At 40.9% G+C, this 24665-nt stretch overlaps 1 protein-coding gene across 12 annotated transcripts in view; it reads left to right on the top strand.

Moving 5' to 3' along the window:
• The window catches only part of LOC138718801 (poly(rC)-binding protein 3-like), a 499598-nt gene that overhangs the window by 431256 nt on the left and 43677 nt on the right, over positions 1–24665 (top strand). For 10 of the 12 annotated variants that reach the window (XM_069853378.1, XM_069853380.1, XM_069853377.1 and 7 more), the window contains 5 exons: positions 2741–2893; positions 16993–17016; positions 17115–17147; positions 19542–19658; positions 24460–24573. In XM_069853378.1, the coding sequence (XP_069709479.1) occupies positions 2816–2893; positions 16993–17016; positions 17115–17147; positions 19542–19658; positions 24460–24573 (366 nt within the window). In that variant the 5' untranslated portion in view covers positions 2741–2815. The remainder of the gene's footprint in view (positions 1–2740; positions 2894–16992; positions 17017–17114; positions 17148–19541; positions 19659–24459; positions 24574–24665) is intronic. The other 2 variants (XM_069853376.1, XM_069853375.1) reach the window with 1 other exon arrangement.

Below are 24665 nucleotides of genomic sequence, written 5' to 3'. Positions count from 1 at the left end.
TGACAATGCCTGCAGAAAAAATTTACTTTAATTAGTTAATAAAGTACAACAATGCATTTTATTTTAATCTGCCTTTACAACTGAAATACGCAGGAAATTAACAGTCCTGTAGGTTTACTTTATAAAGCCGTAAGTGTTTTACCAGAACACTTGGACTCTCAGGACAACTGGGGTGTTGTAAATGACCTGGCATCCTAAACACTCTTCTCTTTTCATGGTATACGTATAGGTTTCATGTATTCTTCCATATCATGTGAGGTCACCTTTTTTAATTCATTCCCTTTGTAACTCACACAGCTGCCTAACTCCGTGCAGGCACACATGCTCTCAGCCCTCCCCCAGACATCTGTTCTGCCTCTCAATACCAGGTGCCAGAGTTTGAGCTTGTTGGAAGGTGAGGCAAAGACAAAATCCTGCAAAAAAAATAAGATGGCAGTGATATTTTGAACAATATTTGCAGTGGAATTTTATTTTTTTACCTCTGTCTTTAAAATGAATCCAAAAGGCATTAGCTAAAAATGCAGAATTTTTTTTTTTAAGGTTTTATCTGGAAAAGGTCAGGCTTGGATAGGGGTTGGTTTGTTGTCTGGGAAAAGGCTTTCCTCCAAATTTTTTTCCCAATATGAGCGTTCTGCTGTAGCATCACAGCACTAAAAGCCCATGGCAACTGTAAGTCTGTGTCATCAGTGGAGCAGGTAGACAGGAGCTGCCCTGTGATAGTGACTAATGAATTTGCTCTTTCTCCCTCTTTGCTTTCACTTCTCCTCCTCTTATTCTTACAGTCACCAGAGGCACAGCAGCTCTCTATGATCCTAAGTACTCCTGCAGAGACTTGAGTAAAAACTCTGCGTTTTCCAGACTATTTCCCAGCAGCAAAACACATGAGGAGTGGCTTGGCCACTAACAGGCTCAGGCTGAAGTGAGAAGTGTCAGCCAGGAGAGGAGTGACTTTCTCAGATGGTCTTCAGATAATACACAGAGGGCAAAATGCCTTACAAGGGAAAATGATGGTCAGGAGATTTAAGATGAGATAAAATGGAGCACTTTTTTCCACACCAACAATTAATATTTAGGTCCCTTCCCAGGTTGGAAACAACCTAAAGAATCATCTGGTCCAACCTTTCTTCGCAAAGGCCAAGCCTCTTCTCCCAAGTGACAGGGGACAGGACAAGAGGGAATGGCCTCAAGCTCTGCCAGGGGAGATTTAGGCTGAACATTACGAAAAAAATTTTCATAGAAAGGGTCACTGGGCACTGGCAGAGGCTGCCCAGGGAGGGGGTTGAGTCACCTTCCCTGGAGGTGTTTAAGGGACGGGTGGACGAGGTGCTGAGGGGCATGGTTTAGTGTATGATAGGAATGGTTGGACTCGATGATCTGGTGGGTCTCTTCCAACCTGGTGATTCTATGATTCTAAGGACCATACACATTTCTTGTGCTCTTTCTTTAAGCTTTGCATTTGAGTTCTCTCACACATGCTCAGCTAAGATGGGCTTTACTTTGACCTAGTATATCAGTGTTTAGTGGCTCTTAAGATGGTGCTTAATCAGTTGATGACACAGTGTGCGTGATACTACCTCCTGCATTTTTAGGGGAATGATCTCATAGGTCCCTGCAGCAGTTTGGTCCCATGCCTGAGCAGCCTCCCACTCCGGTGAGATGCTGTTGAACGATCTGAGCCATAAAATGGTGTTCCCCAGGGATGCTCATTAGCCAGGGCCCAAGCTAGCCAAATTTTTGGAAAGTTCCAAGATGGGAAGCTAATAGGGTTGTCATTAGTAAGAGGTGGTTACTGAGAGACATGATGTCTGTTGGAGGATTTTATGCTCTGTAAGATAGGCCTGAAAAGGTCAAAACCAAATAAAGAGTCTATAAGCTTTTTGTACTGTGGAATTTGCTTGCCCTTAGTAATATTCCTCCCTGCCCCCACTTTTGTTTGTACTGTTAAATGTCTTTGCATTAATAAACTCATAATGCATCATGTTTATCCCTTCAAATTGAGACCTTGCAGCTTTCATTAGCATTTGGAGATATTTATGGCTTTGTAAATGACTGAAAATCTGCAATTTGTCATTTGGAATTAAGAAAAAATCTTCCTTCTACTTAGGGCTGGAGCTCAGCTTTGGCCTTTGAGGTACTGAGCCACCTCTGGGCCTGGTAGACAAAAATAAAATCAGACAGTGCCCAGATTTACAGCAGCAAGTGGCTTTTAGTTACTCAGTTATCTTTGCTAATGTGTCATCTGCTGTTGCTGGTAGGGATCAGTGTTTAGGCTCAGAATTAATTTGTCTTTTGCTGGAGAGAATACAAAAATATCTCTTCTGCAAAAGTAACAGAAAGAGAAAGGCATAATAACAGAGAAATGAAAACAGCACCAGGCGTATGTAAAAATGCATATATGTATGTGTTGCATATATTATACATACTGCAAAGGTTAATAGAAAGCTCTGTTGGGAAGAAAACATCGCATTTCACTCTGTTGTGCTCTGTGCTTCGGTTTTGAAATACAGGAAGTTAAGAGAATGTTTAAGGTTTCAAAAGGAGTTTGTCTTGTAATTGGTGGAGGGCTAAAGAGTTGGTTGGGGAACGATGCTGATCAAAGGAACCTTTTCAGCACTAAACTGTAGTCCAGAAAATCAAAGGGAGGAATGTTAATTGGTTTGTACAACATGATATTCTCAGTTCAGAGTACCCGCAACCACTCAATGGTACTTTTTCTTTTTCTCTCTCTCTGTCTTCATAGGTTGATTAAGTGAATAGGAAAAAAAAAAAAAAGAAAAACGAAGCTCCTTTCGAGTATTGAAGATACAAGGCCAGGATGAACACGAGGGACGGAAAAGTGTCTGAAGGAGGTCTCAATGTCACACTTACCATACGCCTTCTCATGCATGGCAAGGTGAAACTTCTACTGTTGCCACAGCAGTTGCCTGTTTATTGAGCGAGTGTGTGCACATCAGAGCCTGACAGTGGCATTGGCAGAGGGTCTGTTCCTCCCCCTCTGGCTTGAGTCACAAGCAGCACTGCCATGACCGTAAAATCACCCTCTGCCTTTCAAGGCATCAGACTTAAGTTTGCACTGCAGCTTGAGTTCATTGGAACAAACGCTGCTTTTGAGCAGATCCAGCGGCAAAAAATAGAGTTCTTCCATTGCTAGTTAGCCAAATTAGGCAGGCCCTGAGCAAAGCTGACCTGCATACAGCTCGCCTGCCTCATTATTTGCTGGATTTTGCAGGGTATTTTTAAGATACCAGAACATTGACAAGGGTGAAGTAATTGCCACAGAACTACTGTCTTATTTCTGTTGAATGCAAATGCGATAGTTCTTCATTATTCTGATGTAGCATCTTATTAAAGTGAACCCCCTTATATACCAAGCATTCGTTCAGGTCCTCTGCGGGTTTGTTTTGGAAGGTTGACTGTTATTTTGTTTCTGTCCAGTGCACCACTAAAGCATACAGATAAGTGTGAAATCTGTGCCATAGACAAAGTGCTAATTCAGTATTGTCAGACTTAACAGTCTGATAGCTGTTTCTTTCACATTGTGAGGTCACGAAGTGGGCTGTTAATTAGAAAACCACATTTCATAGCTTTGTTTGTGTTGCTTACGTCAGGCAACACCAGACATTTTTAGGCGTAATGAATGAATGTTATATAAAGGAGGTGGGTTTCGCTCTTCTCTAATAAAGGATACTGACAGTATATATGTAAATATAAAATTCTGGAGATGAAATTTGTATATAGAAATTTAAAACTATTTTTACTCCTGAAATCTAATGTAATAACTAAAAATACAGTTACATTTTAAAACAGTGCATACTTTCAACCTATAACATGAACACACACAGGATATACCTGTAGCACAAATTGGAAGCTAAGGTATCTCTGTGTTTTACCAATGGAGTGGCTTAGAAGTATGAGGTGGCATGGTTTAAGTTTGCAAATTAGATAACTCAGAAGTTGGGTTATGCCAGATTAAGTTATGTATTTTCTCATAAATGATCCAACCATTTTGTTTGATTTTTCACCCCCCTGAAATATTCAGCTTCAGGCAGGCATCTGGTGTGTAAAATCTGCATCTTAAGTAAGGATCTGTCAAACAAATTTAATAACAGACTATCTTACCAAACCCACCTAAAATCTGTGTGCATGTCTGCACTGAAAATTAGGTTTTAGGGGTTGATTCTACTGCGTTCTGATCCCAATCCAGAAAAGCATTTGAATACATACTTATCCTGGTGGGTATAAATAGCCCTACTGTTTCAGTCAAATTCCCATGTACCTAGGTATGCTTGGGCTCTGCTTCTTTCAGAATCATGCCATTAAAGCCCAAGCGGTAAATCCTAAAACATCCCAAATAAGATATAAAAAACCCCATATCAAGTAGAAAAATATCCCAAATAAAACCAGTAACCATTGAGCCAGCAATGTGCCCTGGTGGCCAATAAGGCAAATGGTGTCCTGGGATGCGTTAAGAAGAGTGTGGCCAGTAGATTCTCCTCCTCTACCCTGTCCTAGTGGGGCCATTTCTGGAGTACTAAGTCCAGTTCTGAGCTCTGCAACTCAAGAAAGACAAGGAAGTACTGGATAGAGTCCACTGGAGGGCCACAAAGAGGATTAAGAGACTGGAGCATCTCTCTTGTGAGGAGAGGCTGAGACACCTGGGTCTGTTTAGGCTGGAGAAAAGAAGACTGAGAGGGGATCTTATCAATGCTTATAAATATCTAAGGGGCAGGTGTCAAGACTATGGGGCCAGACTCTCCTCAACAGTACCCAGCAACAGGACAAGGGAAACGGGTACAAACTGAAACACAGGAATTTCCACCTTAACATGAGGAAAACCTTCATTATTGTGAGGATAATGGAGCACTGGTACAGGCCTCCTGGAGTGGTTGTGGAGTCTCCTTCTCTGGAGACATTCAAAACCTACTTGGATGCATTCCTGTGCAACTTGCTCTAGGTGAACCTGCTTTAGCGGGGGTGAGGGTTGGACCAGATGGTCTCCAGAGGTCGCTTCCAACCCCAACCATTCTGTGATTTTATGATTTATCATTTTCGGGACATTTTACTTAAACCGTGGGCTAGAGTTATTTTGAAGTAGAAGATGAGTAATCAGAAATTAAATTGTAAAAAGCTAATTTTCTGTGTTAAGCACCGAAGACTGTGTATGCAACCACTTCTAACAGTAAAGGATATTATGTCTAATCTTAAATGCACATATACCTCCAAAGGTCTAAATTAAACCCATAAAAGCTACAAAGTTCAAATTTTTAGTGGGAGTATATTATGAATCCTCAGTTCACAAGGCGCAATGGGTATACTATACTACTACTATGTTCTAATCATGTATCCTATTGTGCCTAAATATTGCAAAGAGGACATTAAATCAGAATTTATTTAGGTGATAGAAGTCAGACCCTTATGGTTTCTTTGATGTCATCTCTGATTTAGAAATGCTAATATAGAGGAATGAAGGATGCCTAAGTCAATATGAACTCAGTGTGAGAAGGTCACTGAAAGCTACATGTGGCTCTGAAAAAGAAGAAATGTGTTACTAGGCTTTTCCTTAAGATTTGTTGTGGTAGTGACATCAGTGGAAACTGCTGATCTCTAATTAGTATTTCTAGACAAAACAATTAACTGAAGCTGAAATTGGGCTGTAAATAACTTGAAAGAGAAGAGGGGAATAAAAAGGGGTTTTTTTAAAGTAACAGTAGCAAACTGCATTCAGTCAGATAATTTTAGAATAAGATCATTTTAAAGTTATTTATTTATTAATGTGCTTCATGAAGATATGAGAGTATCTCCCTACTAACCTCATTTCTGTCTCTAAACCTCTGTTACCAGTGTACCTTTGCATAGGGAAGATCTACGTGCTTTGTAGTATTTGCATTCAGCTTGAATGGAAGTCCATAACTTGTGCTACTGTGCTTCGTTTTCTTGGCTGTAAATTCTGCAGGCTTAGGAGATTGTTGGTGTGTATTTTTCATGTGATTTGTTTAGGAGCTTTAAGTCAAGGATGGTCATTTTAATTACACAATTAAGCTAAATTCTGTACCTACAGACAGAAAAAGCAGGATTTGTATGAACGGGCAGACCTCTGTGAAAGGGTAAGGATTAAAGCATCTTTAACAACAAGAAACAATTAGCAAAATTCAAAACTAATATTAGTGTCTGGTGAAAGGAAAACACAGGGGAACATTCCTGAAGTTCTCAAGAACCCAGGGCCCATGCATCCCCGCAGGTAGGACACCTCTTATGAGTTCCTTTACTTTATCTTGCTTTGAGGAAAGATGTGGCTGTAGGTCCAGCTGAACTCCTCCAGGGCTTTGTGCAACCTCCTACCAAAGAGGCTGGGATGGCTGCTTGGAAGACCAGCTCTGCCACTCGTCTGCAGCATAGCAAGATATGGTAGCAGCCTTAGTCTTCTCAGTGCAGAAAAAGCGATGTTAAGGGAGGACAGTACTATTTTTATCTGTGGAAATAGCAAAAAGGCTTGTACGAACCCAGCAAAAAGCTAACCACTGTGAGGTACAAAAGGTTAACCTCAGGGTAAATATTTCCAAGGCTTGATATGAATGGTGTCCTCCTGAGCCAAGACTTCAGAGGGTGTGTGATGATATGAGATGGAAGGCCTAATTTTCAATTTGCGCTGTCTTACATCAGTAAAAATGTTATGGTAGTGTGATAGCCCCGAAGAGAAACCCAGAGCAACACAAAATATTTCGTCTTTCTTGCAATGACTTCGAGGACAGGTGTTAGGGAGTAAGCTACAAGAGCAGTGCTGAGATGTTCTTTGTTTCCACAGAGAAGCAATTGTCTCTGTTTACAGGGAATTTTAAAAGCAAAATTAGGAAAAACTTCTTATGCGGAGGTGTGAGGAGGGGAGGAGGATGCCTGGACATGTTGCAGCATCCATCACTGGAGGTTTTTAAGGAGAAGTTAAACATACAGGAACGCATTCTGTAAAGCTGCCGTGGCCCTGTAGCCTCTGCTGCCTGGGATCTTTTCGACTGAGTTACCTGAATGCTGCTCTGGAGAGGGCAGGAACTGAAAAGGCTTTTGAAACATGTGCAGGAGTTGGATATATGGAGTATATTAAGTAATGCAGATATGCATTTTCATCTTTTATTAATGAGAAAAATGCAACACACTAAGGGATAAAGCTGTTTCATGCATTTCAGTAGGGAAGAACAAGGAATATGGGCTGGGGCTGTTTATATTGCCCTGCTTCCATATTTTCCATCTAAACCCTAGTGTTTCTTGAAGGAAAATAAATAAAATCGCTGTGTAGGGTAGATACATAAATGGCTACAGTTACTTTAGTACCTTTGTTTTGTTTTAAAATAGAGTTTCTGGACAGGGTTGGAGTAGTTCAGGGATTGCAAGATTTCTGCTTCCAATGAAAGTAAAAATGACAGCATCAGATCAAATTGACATTTTTGAAGGGCTTATGGAACACAAATCGAGTGTGTGTGCATTCGTGCGCAAACAGCCCCCAGGCATCAGAGCCCACTATAAGGAAAGGCAGAACTCGGGCTCCAAAAGAAACTTGCCTTTCACTTTTTCGTGTTTTTTTTCAGTTTTTGTCAAAATCAACCCCATTTGGGTTATAGGGTCTTTGTTATGGCATCATGAGTTATAGGGTTATGTTGTTATAGGATCTTTGATGGAAATCAGTGTTTGTCTCTTACCATTCCTTGCTCACCTTTTGCTGAATTTTTTATCCCCATGACTCATAGCTGGGGTTTTTTTCTTGCTTATTGCCATAGGTGATGAGGTTGGAAGACTGGAAAGTCATAACTTGGCCCAGTCATCTCTGCCAACAGACCTTACTACCTGACATCTGCAGTACTCTTTCTACTTTTGGTCAGTTCATGCCCAGAAAGAATTAACTCTTGAAAAAGCACCTACTTTGGCGATACTGGATAATGATTACATGATTCTGAGTGGTTTGTACACAACCAGTATTAACAGGCTGGTTAAGACCCTGGAAGCTCACCATTAAAGGTTAATTTTAAATGTGGATGGTAAAGAGACTGTGCTAGTAGAAAGATGGTACGTTTCAGGAAAGCAGCTTAATGGAGATTTAAAAGTTGAGTACATGAAGTGGAATGGGAGAAAATGTTCAATGTGCCTTCATGGAAAAGGGCAGCAGGGTCACAAATCCACTTGGTCTCCATCTCATAACGATAGTGCAGGAGTCTTTTCTTCCTCCCCTCAGTACAAACCTGCAGAAGAAAAAAATGTATTATTTCTAAAAGCACTGCGTGAAGGTATGCATCGGTGAAACCATATTGGGTGCAGTGAAGTCTGCAAGAAACCAAAGTAGAATATAGTAATATATTGAGTCTGAGGAATCTTTTAAAGAAAAGGGAAGGAGTGCAGAAATAGAAAACAAAATGGATTATTAAAGTTAGATGGTTAGGAAGAACAAGGGAATAATTTACAGGTAGGATAAAGGAGGGAAGGGAAAACTGGCGGGGAAGTAGGACTCTTGCCAAATGCCGAGAGGTGTAAATTGAAGAGTTAAGGCAATTAAGTGGAGAAGATCATTTACAAGATACATGTTCAGCGAGAGAAGGAAATCTGGAAAACATAAAAGGCTGAAAAGCATCAGATGTGGCTGTGTCTAGAGAGTAGCACATTTGGGATGTGCTGGGTTGGAGAGAAAAGTTATTGCAACAAAAGCATATGCAGTTTTGGATGTATAGAGTTGGTGCATCACGGGGCAAAGAGGCGGTAATTACCTTACTGTTCTTCTGGCAAAATCGCACCTGCGGTTCTGTGCTCAGCAGCAGGTGCCGTGTGTGTGAATTATGTTGGAGACTCAGCAGAGGGGGAATTTGCAGAAAAATAACAAAGTTTTAGGAGGCTGAGGAGACTGCGTCTGGCTTTCTTCAGACATTGTCATAAATACCTGCATAAAGGAGTGTCGTTATTTTGAATGGTACAAGTGCTTATGGCTGGAAATAATGGGATAAAATATATTTTTTAAAATAAATCCTAATAAGGGAATCCCAAGAGAAATTCCTAGTATTGAGATTTTCATAAGGTTCTGGAAGTCTCCTAAGCAGATTTTAAGCATGTCTGGGGAAGAGCAGCACATGTACTACATAGAATGTATAACCTGCATTGAGGAAGGAAAGATAAGATGACTGAGTGGAGTTTTTCCTTCCTCAATACCATCTCCTCAATGATATGGTTCTCATGGTTTCTGCAGCAGTGATTTAGAAAACTGTACCTGTAGTCAAAGGTTCAAGTTTGGACAAAACCCTACAAGTGCCTTGATTTTTAAATTACTGGTATTTACAGCTTAATTTCAAATGGCCTGTGGAACTCTACCTCCCAATGGTTTCAGCAGGATCAGTGAGTGGCACTGGAAGGACTGGCTACTGCAAATTTACATCCAGCTTCAGTAGTGATTTTCAGACGTGTTGGTGATTATTTTGTGATGCTATATATAACTTTTTTTTTTACAAGAATGAAAGAACATTTAGACACATTAAGGTAATTGCTCTTAGCAGTTCAAACATAGACAGAATAAAGTCATTGAGAAAATTGATATTTTACTCAGTATCTATTATATAGTTTTAGCACTGGGGACTTGGTTTTTGTGGCCACTTTGCTGTAGCTGCTTAAATGCCCCCTGAAAGACTGTAAAACAAGCACAGAAATAATTTTTCCTCATCTTGTAGGTAATGCCCTTCTCCTTCCCCATTTTTTCTTTTATTTTTTACTTATTAAAGCATGAAGTACAACAAAGTAGCTTTAAGAATCACCTTGTCAGTAATTTAATCCAAGACTTAAAATGTCAACCAAGCCAATGTTTGTTCTGTTCTTTCTGGTTTCCACGAACACTGTCAGGGTATTATGAGGATTGACTGTCCTGCCCACTGCTGTTATAGTTCTTGTTTTGTTTGTTTGCATTACTGTGGTACCTAAGAGCTTTAGTTGTGCAACAAAACTCTGCATGCAAATCCACAACAGGAGATGGGTCTTCTCTTGGTGTGTCTGTAGTAAGAGCTGAGAATTTCTCCTTAGCCTAAAAAAAATCAAGAGCAAGGACAGAGGTCTCTTCCTCCAGCCTCTGGGCACTGTATGACCCCAAAACCAATCTCCAACACTGAATTTTCCCACTTTTGTCAAACAGAATATCATCTTTGGTGCACAGCTACAATGAAATGAGGTTGCAGAAGGCGCACAACATACTCAGTGCTGCTGTTTCACCATCACAGGTGGAGGAATAAGCAAAGGGACAGAACCAGTTTGTGGTTTGTTTTTTTGAAGGAAATGTGGGAGGTTTGCTGTGAAACTGAATATGAATTGGTTACTCATCTGCTATACAAAAGCAAATGAGAAATGCCTGTTGGCACAGCTGGCCAAAAAATAATAGATGAACCTGTGGAACATACATGACACTGACCTCTCCATCACATTTGTCAGCATGGTATCTGTCTCAGTAAAGGCTTGAACTGCAGTGTACTCCTAAATTAGGGCTGTTAGCATCCGATGGTGACTACCTAGGAATATGAGATCTCCTGTGTCAGTGAGACTGATTCCACATAATCCCAGAGGACAAATCAGACTCTCAATTTATCCGAGGCAGCCGTTTGTTCCCTGAAGTAGATGTGTTACATAATGTTTCCCAAAACTGACTAAGGCTTTATTCCCAGCCTTTAAAAAACGCTGATGCCTCATGTGCTCCATACAAACACATTGTTCCGAACATCTTCATGGAACATATTCCTAAGGTCTTCCATGCAACTGTCTTCATGAGCTTCTACAAATATCGGGAACTGTATACTCAGAACTAGGCAAAGAGAAAGAGTTGTGTTGTGTTATGCCTCTTTATGGATAGGAGAAGGACAGTTGGTGCTGGTCTAGAAAACTATATCAGTGTAGGTGGTGTTTGCTGTTGTCAGGATCCCTCTTTGTCTTACAAGGATGTGCTTCTCCACAATGGATGGCTGTATTTCCTTTTTTTCAGTGCTTTCCAAGCAGGTTTTTTGTTTGTAGATTCCAGTCCTACTGGTTCTACCTTACCCTTGCTCATAGAAAGCAGGTAGACTTAGGCAATCAAAGCATTGCGTCAATGAATTTCAGGCTTTAAGATGTGATCTGTTCTTTGTCAGATGCTTTGGAGTGAAATTATATGTTCTTGTATTATTTCTTGAATGTTTTTTTCTTTCTAGAGGTGACTTTCTCTCAGGGTTCCTGTGAGATTAGCGTTCTATTTGCCCTGTGGCCTTTATAATAGAAGCGGCATGCCCTACAGTAACAGAACAAGATCTGTGCTTTTACATGGTCTTGGAATAGCTAGCTGTTTTGTTTTGACTTCCTAGGCCACAGTAATTATTAAACTAACCTCACACGTAGAAAGAGATGATGGAATTTTACACATTATGTTTACAGATCAAAGGTTAATCTTTATACCAAGGTGCGTTGCCATTTGTTAAGCCTCTTGTTTTCTTAACATGACTAGTTTCTTTCTCTTATTATTGAAAAGGCATATCAGAAAATGGAGTAGGGAATAGGTTTCTCCTATAACCTATTTTATATCTTTGTTTAGTTTTTTGCATCATCAAGAGCCTTGCTCTTGTGCGTCTTGTATCACAGAATTATCTGCTGTCACCTTCTGCCTTGCTGATGCTGTCTTGCCCTTAGGTGACCACAGATGATGCAAAAACTGCAGAAAGAGCTTTCTGCACTGTGATGAGCCCACTGCTCCCCAAGTGTTCATAAAGACTAAAACGCATCCCATTGTGTGAGTGCAATGTGCAAATAACATAATGTGCTGCATTTCAGCATGAAATAAAGCATCCTCTGTCTTTATCGTTTACTTTCCTCATGTTATCTGTAATGAATTGGGGGGTTGGCTAGCAAGATACTTTATTGATACTGAGCAGTCTTCCAGTGCTTGTTGGTGAGGTTTACTTCTTGTCATTTTATCTGTTTTATTAGAAATTACATACTACAAAGAATCATGGGGATAAATCAACTCAGCCCCCCAGGCTAAAGAATTTGCTTCAGGCTATCTGAAATCAGCATGTACATTGCAAATTTTCCTGATGTTTTCCAAAATGACACTGTGGGAGCCCAAGTGCGAGACTGTTCTGCTTGAAATACTGCCACCTGGGGATATGCTTTTCGGAAGGCATTATGTGGGCTGGATACTCTGCACCATCCAAAACTCAGGCCTCTTTGATCAATCTCAAGATAGGCTCCCCACGTTACTGCCATTTCTCAAAGAAAAGAAAAGTTTGTATCTATCTCTTCGGTGCCTGTATATATTGACTGCATACACAAATATATAAATGTTTGTGTGGGTTGTGTGTGGATATGTATTGGTAGATGTAGGCGCAGACATTCTTGCAACTTTTCAGAGGCATCCTATTCATCCAGCACGGTTGCTGTGGCATATCTGCTTCTGATGGGTGGGTATTTATATGCTGAGACCAAAGAGTTCGGGTAATACTTTTAGCTCTGGCATAAGACTGCCAGAGAGCCTTGGACCTGTCTTCCTTCCTCTGAGCTTTAGTTCCCCCATTTGTCATTTATTGTTGTGCGCTACTTTTCGATCAGCTGTTGAAATGTGATTGTGTGAAACCCAGTAATTGTTATCATGTAATCTATTTTCCCACTATGTTTACACACAGATGGTTAGTCAACAAATCAATTTGAAATTCTTGATAAATATTTGCCTTTCGCTTATATTCCTGAGCACTGGAAAACAGCAAATCGTTCAGGAGCTATTACTGTATTCTGGTAGGCAATTATTTGCTAGGACAGCTAAATCAAACTCCTGTCTGACCTGCACTGAGGCTGAATTTGACATCAACTGTAGGATTCCTCTTACCAAACCAGGTATCTTGGTGTCAGTCCACCCTGTGTCTGCTGCAGATGAAGAAAGACAAAACCCTCAGGAGTGCACTTCTTCATTCCTCTTGTAGAACAAGACATCCTCCATTATCTCTGTCCCTAGACTGCAAGAGAAGGCTGTGTGCCTGGCTTAGACTGGACTCCAACTTTTAATGAACTGATGTAGGTGACAGACACCCCACCCCTTCAGTCTTGTGCAGTTAACTACTGCACAGTTTGCTGTCTGGCAGATTAGAAACATTTTCTAAAGATAAAGCCCTCAAAGTAACCTTGGCTAGAAATATTGATAACACTGGATTGTCATAAAAATTACATTAGGGATCTCATTAAGTGTAATTTAGGGTGATACAAGAATTTATATGAAACAAATATTGAACTGTAAAAAGAAATATTAAAGGTTCATTGAAGTAGCATTGGTAGTTTAGAGAATGAAGCAAAAAGAATCTTCTGTTCTCATCATTACTAAAGGCACAATCCTTGTTACTACTTATGTGCAAATCAGACTTGGTAGAAAGAGGTAAGGCCAAAAAAAAGTTGCAAGTGACCCATTTAGAACCATTCTAGGTAATTATTTTTTTTAGTAATTTGTATAGATCAAAAATTCTGGAAAAATCAGGAATATCCATATGAATTTAATGTTTCTCTCTTCTGCTGCACCTTTCCTTCACATCTCCTAGCAGAATCCCAGCTTCCAGTGCAGGGGGAGAAGTGGTGCTTCCTTGGATGTTTTGAAACTGCCTCCTTACAGAATAAGCTTTGAATTCTCCCTCTGAGGAGGGGAAGGTTTGATGTACCCCATAGCATTACAATGGCATTTGCTAGCATATTGCAAGGAACTGGTCACCAGTCATATTGAATTTTTTTTTTCTCAGTGGGATTCTGACTGTTCATTTGCTCAGTTCTTCAGCAGCTTGTGCTCTTTGGTAATAACAAGGTGGTGATCAGTCAGTTAGAATTCCTCTCCCCACTGAAATCAATAGGAAAACTCCCACAGACTTCAGTAAAACAAGCAGTTTGACAATCCTAATATTTTGGGCTCTACTCTGCTTGTTAAAATACTCCCAATTTCCTTGTTTGAAATGGAGCATCTTTTTTTCCTAGGGCTACAAAGAGTAGCCTTTTCTGTTTCCTAAGCAGGAGTATCTTTTCCTATTTCCAAGGAAGATATCTTTGTACTCACCCCTACATTTCTGAAAGAATGGTGTGTGATATTAAGACCCAGGATAATCAAATTAATTGAGGCTGATTTCATACTAGCAAGAGCCTTGAAAGTTCAGGACCAGGCCTGCAGCTTCTAATGAAACTTCAGATATAAAAAAAATGAAGGTATACCTTGGACTGAAACATGATGACCCATAGCAAGTGAAACACAATATGCTCACCCACAGCAAAACGTCCTTCTACCTCCTAAGAATCTGTTTTACCAAAGAAACTGCTGAAAGTGCTGAGTAGACAGATAGGAACTTCTAGACATGAGGTGTTCAGAAGGCTTATCATCGCTGAGAGTCTTACTCCCTCGAATCCCATTCAAAGTTAGAGGCATGTTGGCAGAGTTACAGTGACCATATAAGAAAACAGCAAGATCTTAAAAGTTTTGTGGGTATCCTAAATTTGTTTCACTGCTAACAAAAAAAGCTGCGCCTCATTAGTGAGCCTACACATGCTGGCACGGCTGTCTCAGCCACAGGAAAAGGCATGACCTAGACCCACATAGGAGAAGACACAGGATAATTCAGTCACAAGATGCAAAACTGCAGCGAGTCCGCTTCATTCATCCCTCTTCTGGTAGAGCTGTTTCTTTGCATTGTATGTACAGATGTACAAACGTCTCACAGTTCCAGATGGACACAGGAAGCTTTAGCAAGGACAGTCGCACAGCTGTGTGGCATGTAAAAAGTCTACTGTACATCAGCCAGCAGAACTATAGGTTTGCAAAGCAGGAACCCCTGGAAGATTTGCAATGCCTGTCTGGACTGTATGCTCTCTGGTCAGTATATATGAGACAGCAGAATCCCATCTTGGAAGAGAAGTAGGAAAGGAAATAAAAAAGGGAAATGGGGAAAGTAAAATTTAAAAAGAAACCTGAGAAGGGGCCTCACTGGGTTGAGGAGCTTTGTGGCTAGTTACGCATTGACTTCAATGGGGATAACTCTATGCTTGAAGAATCACAGACCTATGGAGGTTGGAAGGGACCGCCAGAGGTCTTTGGTCTCATCTCCTGAATCAAGCAGACCCCATTGGAACAGGTTGCTCAGGACCTTGCCCAGGCTGGGTTTGAACACCTTAAAGGATGGAGACTCCATAGCTTCTCTGGATGCTTCTTCCAGTGTCCAGCCCTTCCCATGGTAAAACATTTTTTCTTCATATTGAGTAGGAGTTTGATGTTGGAATTTGCTTTCCTTGTTGTACACTGCTATAAGACCCTCTCAAGTTCTCCCTCCCTAAGAGGGAAAACAAACACAGTTCTCAGCCTCTCACCATGTGTCCCGTGCTTCAGTCCCCTGGCCCTGCATTGGATTCACTTCAGTGTGTCCATGTCTGCCTTGTACTAGGAGCCCAAAATAGGACGCAGTACTCCAGATGTGGTCTCACAAACACGAGAAGAAGGCAAGTATTATTTGCTCCAGCCTGCTAGCTACACTCTTGCCCATCATTTGGTTGGTTAGGGATGTACTGCTGATGTACTCATACTCACTTTGGGAGTTGTGCTTTTTCTGCAAAGGACTTTTTCTGCAAAGCCAGTTTGTATGTAGCAACTTTTTGCCCAGCTTGTCATGCTGCATAGGCTTGTTCCGTACCAGACATGAGACTTTTCCTTTGACTTTAATGCACTCCTTGAAGTTTCTCTCAGCCCATTTCACCAGCTTGTCTAGGTGACTCCAAATAGCAGCCTTGTCTGACAGTGTAGTGACTGTTCCCCCCGGGTTAGTATTATGTGCAGACTTGCAGAGAGTGTAAAGGAACTATGTGCTGAAGTTCTCCGTTGAGATGGATGTTCTCACTGACAAGTCTTTATGTCTTCTGAGCAGGATGTGAGAATTTGCAAGCACAAGTAGTTTCGCATTATGAACTTCTCATAATATGAAATAGTTCTCAAAGGCACTGCAGGTAGTCCTCTCCTGCAAGGTGAAGTCAGTGTTACACCACTTCATCATGAGTACATCATTGGATTGAGCAATGGAGGACAATTTCTTAAATCATACACTTCAAACTTTGTTTCAGGCTGTATACTTAAGTATACTGACTGTGGAGCAGGTGAAGTTGTATAACATATGTCTGGGACAGATCAGCCGTGTGGGACAGTCTTTAACCATTGAGTAAAGGACAGGAGTTTGTTTTCCTTTAGCTGATCTTCTCTGTCAGATGATTTCCAGTCTGATGTCACACCTGTGTGATGTGTAACATATCCAGACTATTCATTTCAGAGTTATTAGCTTAATTTCTGCTACCTGTTTTTTTTTTCGCCCCAAGCTTTTAACCTTTGGGATGTTGCTAGAACTGCCAAATTGTTGCCACGTTGTACGTTCACAGTGATATATCTCAATGTTTTCTGTCCCTGCATGGAAGATTGTGGGAGCCCAGTAGCAATTCCCAAATCCCTGAAAAGTGATTAGTGGTTATTGTTCTGTAAGCGCTTAACAGGGAGATTAGGACAGGCCACCAGGTGTTTATGCAATAACACTCGGTAGCATGGAAATTCAGCTCTATTACATGGTGTAAAGAGGGTAAATGCCTGTCCTCAGAGAGATCAGTAATTGTTCTGATGCTTGTATTATATCCCATGTTCTCTAGCAGATTGTGCAGCTCTATTATTTGTGAACTTTCCATTTTATGATAGGGGTTTATCTATGTTTGTAGTAGCAGGATTGATCTGTAGCTACAAAATCAGTTTCTGTTAAAGGTATTTTTTCTGCACCATGAATAAGCTGCAAAGACCCATTTTTAGACCACCACCTTGTGTCTAACATGATATGTTTGTATAGAGCAACAATGGAGGAGGGCTGCACTTCACAGTGCAGGTTTGAAATAAATGATAGTGAAATAGGCTAGGAGCAGAGCAAACGCTCTTCTGTAGTGAATTGTATCATTCACACTGTCTTTTGTTTTCTGTTTCAGGAGGTTGGAAGCATCATCGGAAAGGTGAGGAAATTACTTTCTCTCTTTATTTTCATGTCAAAATATTGTATATCAGTTCACTTCATCAGCCCAGGCTAACTTTTTTCCTTTTTCTTTAACAGAAAGGTGAGACAGTTAAGAAGATGAGAGAGGAGGTAAGACAAGCCTTGATGTCTTCACTTGCCTTTCTTTCCAGCTTAGAGAACAGGGAAAATTCATCTCATGTAGACCGACGCTGCCATCAAGTGGGCAGCTAATACAACATCACCACTCTTTGCAAGTACTGGTGTCTGAACGTGCTGGCCTAAATTAAACATTATTGTTAATGTCACCCTATCCCACAGGGGTCTGGAGTCTTTAGTTCCCTTAGCAATATGCCTACTGCTGTCTTATCTCAGGAAGAGCTTAGCCAGCAGGATTCTATGCATCAAAACCACGGCGTCTTTCTTTAGCGTATCAGCACTGGTCCTGCACGTAGCTTGGGACTCCTGGTAAAGAGCTTCCAAAATCTGAAACCAAGCATTAGACTGATGCTGCGTAAAGTTGAGGGAAGGCACAAGTTGCAGCAGAGCTGGAGCCAGACTTGTATAAGCCAGTGTATCCCTCTGCCATGGCTTGGCAGAGCCTTAACTTTCGTTTTGCAGCTGTGAGTAGGATGTGGACAAGGTAGACCACGCTCCCCACTCACATAAACACAAAAAGACAAGCTAAAACATTACTCTGCATAAACCTCAGTCTCCCCAGTGTTTGCAGGCTGCACTGTCTTCAGATCATTGTGCCGATGTGGAGGTTACAGATCCCCACTTGTCCTGCAAGGCATCACATCTTCCCTGGAGACAGATGCAATTTTCCTTCTTTGAAGCAAGTGTTAAAAGCATAAGTCAAAGACAAATCCTACTATTTAAGACTTTAGGATTTCGGAGTGGATAGAGGATGCCTCAAGCAAAGTTGATTTGGTTCTGGTAAATCTCCAGTATGTTACAATGTTAGCTGCTTTGTTGTTTTACACACTGATAGCAGGTCTGTGACAGGGAAATCTCGAAGTATTTGTAGTAAAGAAAATTGCTGAGATCCATCTTTAAATGTACACAATAGGGAATTCATTGTCAGCCTGACAGAGTTCAGAGCTCCTTTTTTGATGATAAGAGCTTTCACCCATATTTTCACACATAACTACATTTGCTAAGACTTAAAAAAGCAAACAAGAAAAAAAGTTTCCAATGTATCAGGTAATCCTGACAGTTGATCAAACACATTTTAGTTTAATTATTAATTATGATATGAGCAAATATCTATGCATATAAAGTACATGAACAAAAGGGGAGCCATCATTGCAGAGTGCTCCTGACTTGTGAGTTAAACATCTTAGAGAAGAGTTATGATCCCTGGTTAGTTTTTCAAGATAAATATCAAATGTTCATCTTCCACTCTTGAAAACCTATTTTGATTTACATGTCACAAGAGGCTTTATTTGTTTGGTTTGGTTTTTAAAACCAAAAACCTGAGGCAGCAAGATTTTCTATTGAGGTGTTGGGTTTTTTTTTTCCTGTTGTGTTTGATTGCTGTCATATGAGGAAATAAGATATCTTGCTGTTGAGTAGCAGGATGCATGCGAATAAGGGCTCAGACACATCAGCTGATTCGTGGTGAACCTGAAGGCAAAGGGACAAATTAACCCAGATTATCTCATGTTTCCTCCAGGCCCACATCCTAGAGAAGGTCGGTGCCTGTGGATGAGTTGAGGCTCCACTGACTTGTTAGGCTGCATTAACACATTTCCGTGCCTGAAACCTCAGGGAAAATGTAGGGTGGGTCCTACCTGGACTGGATTTGATTGTTATCTGCACCAAGATCCTTTTACATATATTTACATCTGGTTTAGGAGTTTTCTCTCCACTGCAGCAGTGGCATAAAGGGCGCTAAGTGTACCTGAGAACCATCCTGGCTTCTCTCTTATGGCTTTCTAACCCATTCCAACAGGCTCCTTGCCTTTACTGTTTGCTGTCCTGCTGCTTACTCCTTTAAAGGCTTATTCAGTGCATGTTAATTGACTGCCTTCTCGTAAGACATGTCTATGAGGAACTTTCTAGGTGCAAAGCAATGCCTCAGCTAGGCAGGTCAAGCCCTGCATTTGGACCTCCAAACCAGAGAGGTGCATGTTTCCTGGGAGGTGTTGATGCTCCCTGGAGACGACGACTTTGTCTGAAATCCTGCAGCTCTGATCCTGCTTAAGGTTGACCCTGAAAGAGGGAAGGGGAAAGACTTGATTATGCACTTACTTACAACTTTGGGTTACGGAGGTACTATTTGCGTACTGCTCTAGCGTACTATGTGTAAAAGTATTTACCCAGACAGATTTCATCTTCCCACAGTTAGATGAATTTTTGGAATATGATCAGTTCATGCTGAAATTATATGATGTTGGGGCTGCAGTTGTAGGGGAGGGAATTACATGCTTCAAGCTATTCCTTCCCAAACTATATCCCTAATCCTACTCAGTTTACTCCCTGGGAAGTATAAATTCAAAAAATGTTTGTTCTTTTTGACAGAGTGGTGCTCGAATCAATATTTCAGAAGGCTCCTGTCCAGAGAGAATTGTGACCATAACAGGCCCAACAGATGCAATTTTTAAAGCTTTTTCTATGATTGCACTAAAATTTGAAGAGGTAAGCAAATAAAATATGGGTTTTTCTCTCTTCAAGCTGAAAAACAAACACTGCTTGAATTTTCTCATGTTTGCTTTAATGTTAAATATGATTTGTTTAATGTTCTATTTAACAGCAATGAAAGCGGTTGTATTTTTATAAATGCTTTTGGCAGTAATGCTGAAGAAAAATAATAGGTCAATTTGCAAGCTGTTTTTTTCATTTCTGCTTTTTGGAGGCTTCAGGGAAAAGCAATTGCTTCTAGTAATGTGCTCTAATGGTGGGAAAAATGTCTTGGAAAATTTCTGGTCCCATTGTGGGTTTGATTTGAAAAGATTAATGCGTAACTTTTAGCTGTTTCTATATTACTCCATTTGGTATTGATGAAATTTTATATATGTCAAAATGAATATATAACTCACTCAACAAGAAAATTTTATTTTAAAAACAAACTATATGATTACCAGTTACCATAGTTAAAGCTTGGCTTTTAAAATTAATTAAAATAAAGGCTCTAAAAGGAAGTGAGGCAAGAGAACACTCAATTTACTGTAGATTTACAGTTCTGTGCAGATACATACCTAAAGTCCTGGGATCTCTTCAAGTTTCATGGACCAGTGATGATTAGATATTGTCACCCTTTAGTGGGAAGCCTCACAGAAAAGGCAGCAAGCTACAGAAGATGAACCCTGGTCACTCGGGAGAGGATTTAACTCTCTCAACTTTGGAAAATCAGATGTCCAGTCCAGGCATCTGTCCTGTCCTGTGTGGAGAGACAGAGGTCCCTGCAGAAGGAAATTTACCTTCTGCTAAAGGAAGAGCCTGCAGGTAGATGGACTGAATCACCAGCAGCAGGAGAAAGGGGCTGTGTCTCTCCATCAGTAATTAAACTAAAGGGATTTGAATCCTCTTCTTCTACGTGCTTATCTCTTCAAATCAATGAAGTTAGTATCCACACCTTCTCATACTGCCAGGAGATGCTGGCATCAATCAGAAACATCAGTGTTTACCTTTATTTATCCGTGGTGATTGTTCACATTTAGAGTAACAGGACTAGAAGAGAGCTTGTGGGTCATCAGATTTTGTCATCTAGCATAAGCAGTATGTCTTGTAACCTCCTTCACAGCGTGATGATCATCTAGTTAGAGTTTTTCCTACTTTTTCCTGAAATTGGATCCACAAACTCCGTTTTCTGATAATTAGACACATTCTTTTCATTCCTTACCTAAATTTATTCATGGCCAGTTTATACAGCTTCGTTCCTGTGCCAGTACTGGCCATTAGTTTAATTATTGCCTTTCCATCCCTGAGGATTCCACCCTCTAGACATACCTTACAAACCAGTTTTATTCCTTCATGCCTTTGCCTTTGCCGGAGTAAGTGAGCCAAGCTCAGTTTTTCAGAGGATGCATTCCCCATTCCTCTCAAAACTCTAGCAGTCCCTTTCTACTTTTTCCTAGCTAGTTTCTATTAACTGTATGTGTTAAGTGTGGAGAGGTTGCAAATCAAGTTCCACACAAGCTTGATTTAGTGGCATTAACAGTCCCCTGTCCGGCTATCACACTAACATATCTCTGCTGCTGCTGCAAATGCCTCACCTCCTGCTAGTGTAATGTTTTACACACAGACATGCTGTGCCTGACAGGTATCCCCAGTTCCTGCTCAGGAGTTTCCACTGGGAACCTCTCAGGTCTCAATTCTTGTCATCCCCCAGACAAATGATCTGTTATTTTATACTGCAAATGTTAATCCTACTTAGGTTTCTCCAATCCTTTGTGGGTTTTCAAGTATACCTGTGTCATATTCCTGTCTTCCAATAAGTTGATGAGGCACCTTGGTTTTGTGGCATGGTATATTTTATGAGAATGCTTTTTTTTTTCCTCACCAATTATTAATTCAATAACAATGATTTTGAGGTTGGATCCTGCAGAACCACAAAAGTAATTTGCTTCAGCCCAATTTTAAAACCACCTGTTGTCATCTCCTCCTCAGTTTTATCTCCTACCCATCTCATATCACTCCCTGTTTCTTCTAGGCTAAGAGGCAGCTTTGTACGTGGCACGATATCCTCCAATCCATGAAGAAATGGAGAGTGCGGTCACTCTGCTTTCTACATGAAAAACATGCTCTGCTTAAGGCCTTACTCTGAGAAATGCTGAGGGAATTATTAACAGAGATAATCCCTGTCAGTTCCCACCAAATGAGTACCCAGTGGAAATAACAGCATTTCTCATAAAAACATTGAATACAGCATCAGGTCCCCACCCTGACATCCAACACCACGTTGTCTTTGAAAGTGTTGTAGTTAGCAACACACAAAGAAATCTGAAATTCAGGCATCTGACTGGATTATATGGTTATTTACCCTTATAGATTTTAGAGGGTAGTCTGGACTATTCATGTGGCTATTAGCAAAGGGAGATTGGCACTCCCTGCAGATAAGGTACTGTGGTTATATTCTGAAATATCTGTATTTAGTTTAAATGTAGTTGGTTTCTGGTATATTTAAAAGAACAGTGGTAAGGAAAATATCTCATAGAATCAGTTAGGTTTCCTTTAATTATTTCTGTCAATAAAATGAGGTAATTTACTCTCTGGAGGCAAAATAAAGTAATGGTTCAGCAGCTACAAATGAACTAACTACCAAATGTTATTTTTCATGCATATCTTTTTGTTGGAGATTTCTTCAGCCATTTAAAAAACTGAAAATCACAGAGCAGACAGTGCCTGTCCCAGCTGTGGTTATCACACCTACCTTGAAAGAGAAAAGAAAAAAACAGATACATTTGTGAGATTTATGGTTCGAGAGATTTTTTAGTATTTGTTATGCATGCCCATATGAAGCGTTTTGATATGAAGCCCTTGAAATTTCAACCCTACAGCTGTACAGCTGGGGATAAGCAGATCTCAGAAGACATGGGAGCCCTGGAATGCTTTTGTAATCTTAGCAGAAATCTGAAAAAGCATCAGGTAGATAGAAGAAAAAGAAAGATCTGGAGGAGTGTTCTCTGTGTGGTTGCTCTGCAGACTTATATGACTCTGTTTTGACAACCTTCTTAATAAAAGTTGATTTTCTAGCAGCCTGATGTTGAATTTACAAGCTAGGTAGGTCATTGCATAAGCAACTGAAGTATTCTCTGCTGAGGAGGAAGGGTTGTTAAAACGTGACATTAAAACATGGCACTAACCCAGGCAGATCACTGGAGTTGCAAGAGGGAGCATTTTAGAGAGTACTTTTCCAGACTGGAGGCCAAGAAATGCAACTATAAGTTCACTGGTGAGTGGGACAGCTCTGCTTTTGGGTATAAATATGTATAATCCACTGGAAGCACGTGGTAGTTCAGTGCTGGAAAAAACAGCAGACAGAGCTCAGTGTTCAGACCGTCTCCAAATAAATAAGGAAGAGGATGGCAGAATCCTTGTTCATTTGCAAACATTTATGAAGAAATGGCTTCACTCTAGGAATAAGGAGGAGAGAAAGGCGATATGGTAAAAGCAATTGAGATGATGCTTTTTTGACAAATCCTAACTCCTGCTGCTACAACTAAAGTAAATCCTGTGGTGGTCATTACCAAGTGAGGAGCCATCTCACAGACTTGCGCTTGCTGTGGAAATTGGCAGCTTTAACATTTCATTTAAAAAACAGTGAAGTAGAATTTTGATATGTTTTTCCCTGGAGACTTGGTAGACTTCTGAGCTGTCAGGTTTGCTTGCCTTGGGAAGCCTTAGACACTGTGACTGTGGGATGCCAGGAGCTAGGGACGCCACATTTCAGCATTGTGAGCTGGCTTCCCCACCACTTCCCGGCTCGCAGTTAGCCCATCCTGCCTGAGGAGTAGCTCCAGCAGGCAGGCAGAAATCCATGTCCATCTCTAGTGTCTGCCAGAGCCCCAAGGCTCCAGGCCTTATGAGGAATGGCTGAGAGAGCTGGGATTGTTTAGCCTGGAGAAGAGGAGGCTGAGGGGAGACCTCATTGCCCTCTGCAACTACCTGAAAAGAGGTTGTGGAGAGGAGGGAGCTGGCCTCTTCTCCCAAGTGACAGGGCACAGGACAAGAGGGAATGGCCTCAAGCTCCACCAGGGGAGGTTTAGGCTGGACATTAGGAAAAATTTTTTCACAGAAAGGGTCATTGGGCACTGGAACATGTTGAGTCACCTTCCCTGGAGGTGTTTAAGGGACGGGTGGATGAGGTTCTGAGGGTCATGGTTTAGTATTTGGTAGGAATGGTTGAACTCAATGATCCAGTGGGTCCCTTCCAACCTGGTGATTCTATGATTCTATGATTCTATGATTCTATGAAACAGATGCAGTGCCACAGAAAGCTAGAGGTTAAAGAAGTAAGACTCTCCTAATTTGAAAGGCAGCTGTTGTGTGAGAAGGTGTCCAGCCAGCGCTACTTGGGAGCCCCCAGTTTTGGAGGAGATTTTTTGTGAAGTGCTTCTGAAGGCAATAAGTGCAGTGAAAGCTTTGAGGACAGGTCACATATGTTAAGAAAATGGGAGACATTATCAGGGTCATGTTGGGTGGCTGAGGAGGGGTGTTTATCTACATCTGGATGATTGTGCCTCCACCTGACACAAAAGTGCTATAGTGAGCTGGCATCTTCCATCTGAAAAATTGGCCTGGCTTGTGCTTTGTTTCAGATATATAGGTGCCGCTAAGTTCTGTTATCCCTCTTAGTTTATTTTGGATTTCAGTCTCTCACTGACACAGGCATCAAACAAAATGTGAGCTACTGTCTGGCAGAGGAATGATTTGATAGCTGTCTTGTGGCATGCAGTGATGCCTCATTCTGTTCAAGATTTTTTTCTTCTTTTTTAAGCTAAGCAAGGTCACACAGAGCCATTTCTTGGATGGAAAAATGCTGCCGTCACAAATGTGGAGTACTGTAGGAATCAGTGCTGATGTCACTGAGCTCCCGCACAGGTTCAACAAGGTGTGCAGAGTTGTTTAAAGTACTTTTTTTTTTTTTAGTTTGGGGTAATGATCATACACACTTTTTTTTTCAGCAAGTCATAGTCTTGGTGG

Source organism: Phaenicophaeus curvirostris, chromosome 3 (genome assembly GCF_032191515.1).
Source record: "Phaenicophaeus curvirostris isolate KB17595 chromosome 3, BPBGC_Pcur_1.0, whole genome shotgun sequence".
In the NCBI taxonomy this organism is placed as follows: domain Eukaryota; kingdom Metazoa; phylum Chordata; class Aves; order Cuculiformes; family Cuculidae; genus Phaenicophaeus; species Phaenicophaeus curvirostris.
The sequence above is the reverse complement of the archived record's forward strand: the minus strand, read 5'-3'. Positions and strand labels throughout refer to the sequence as shown.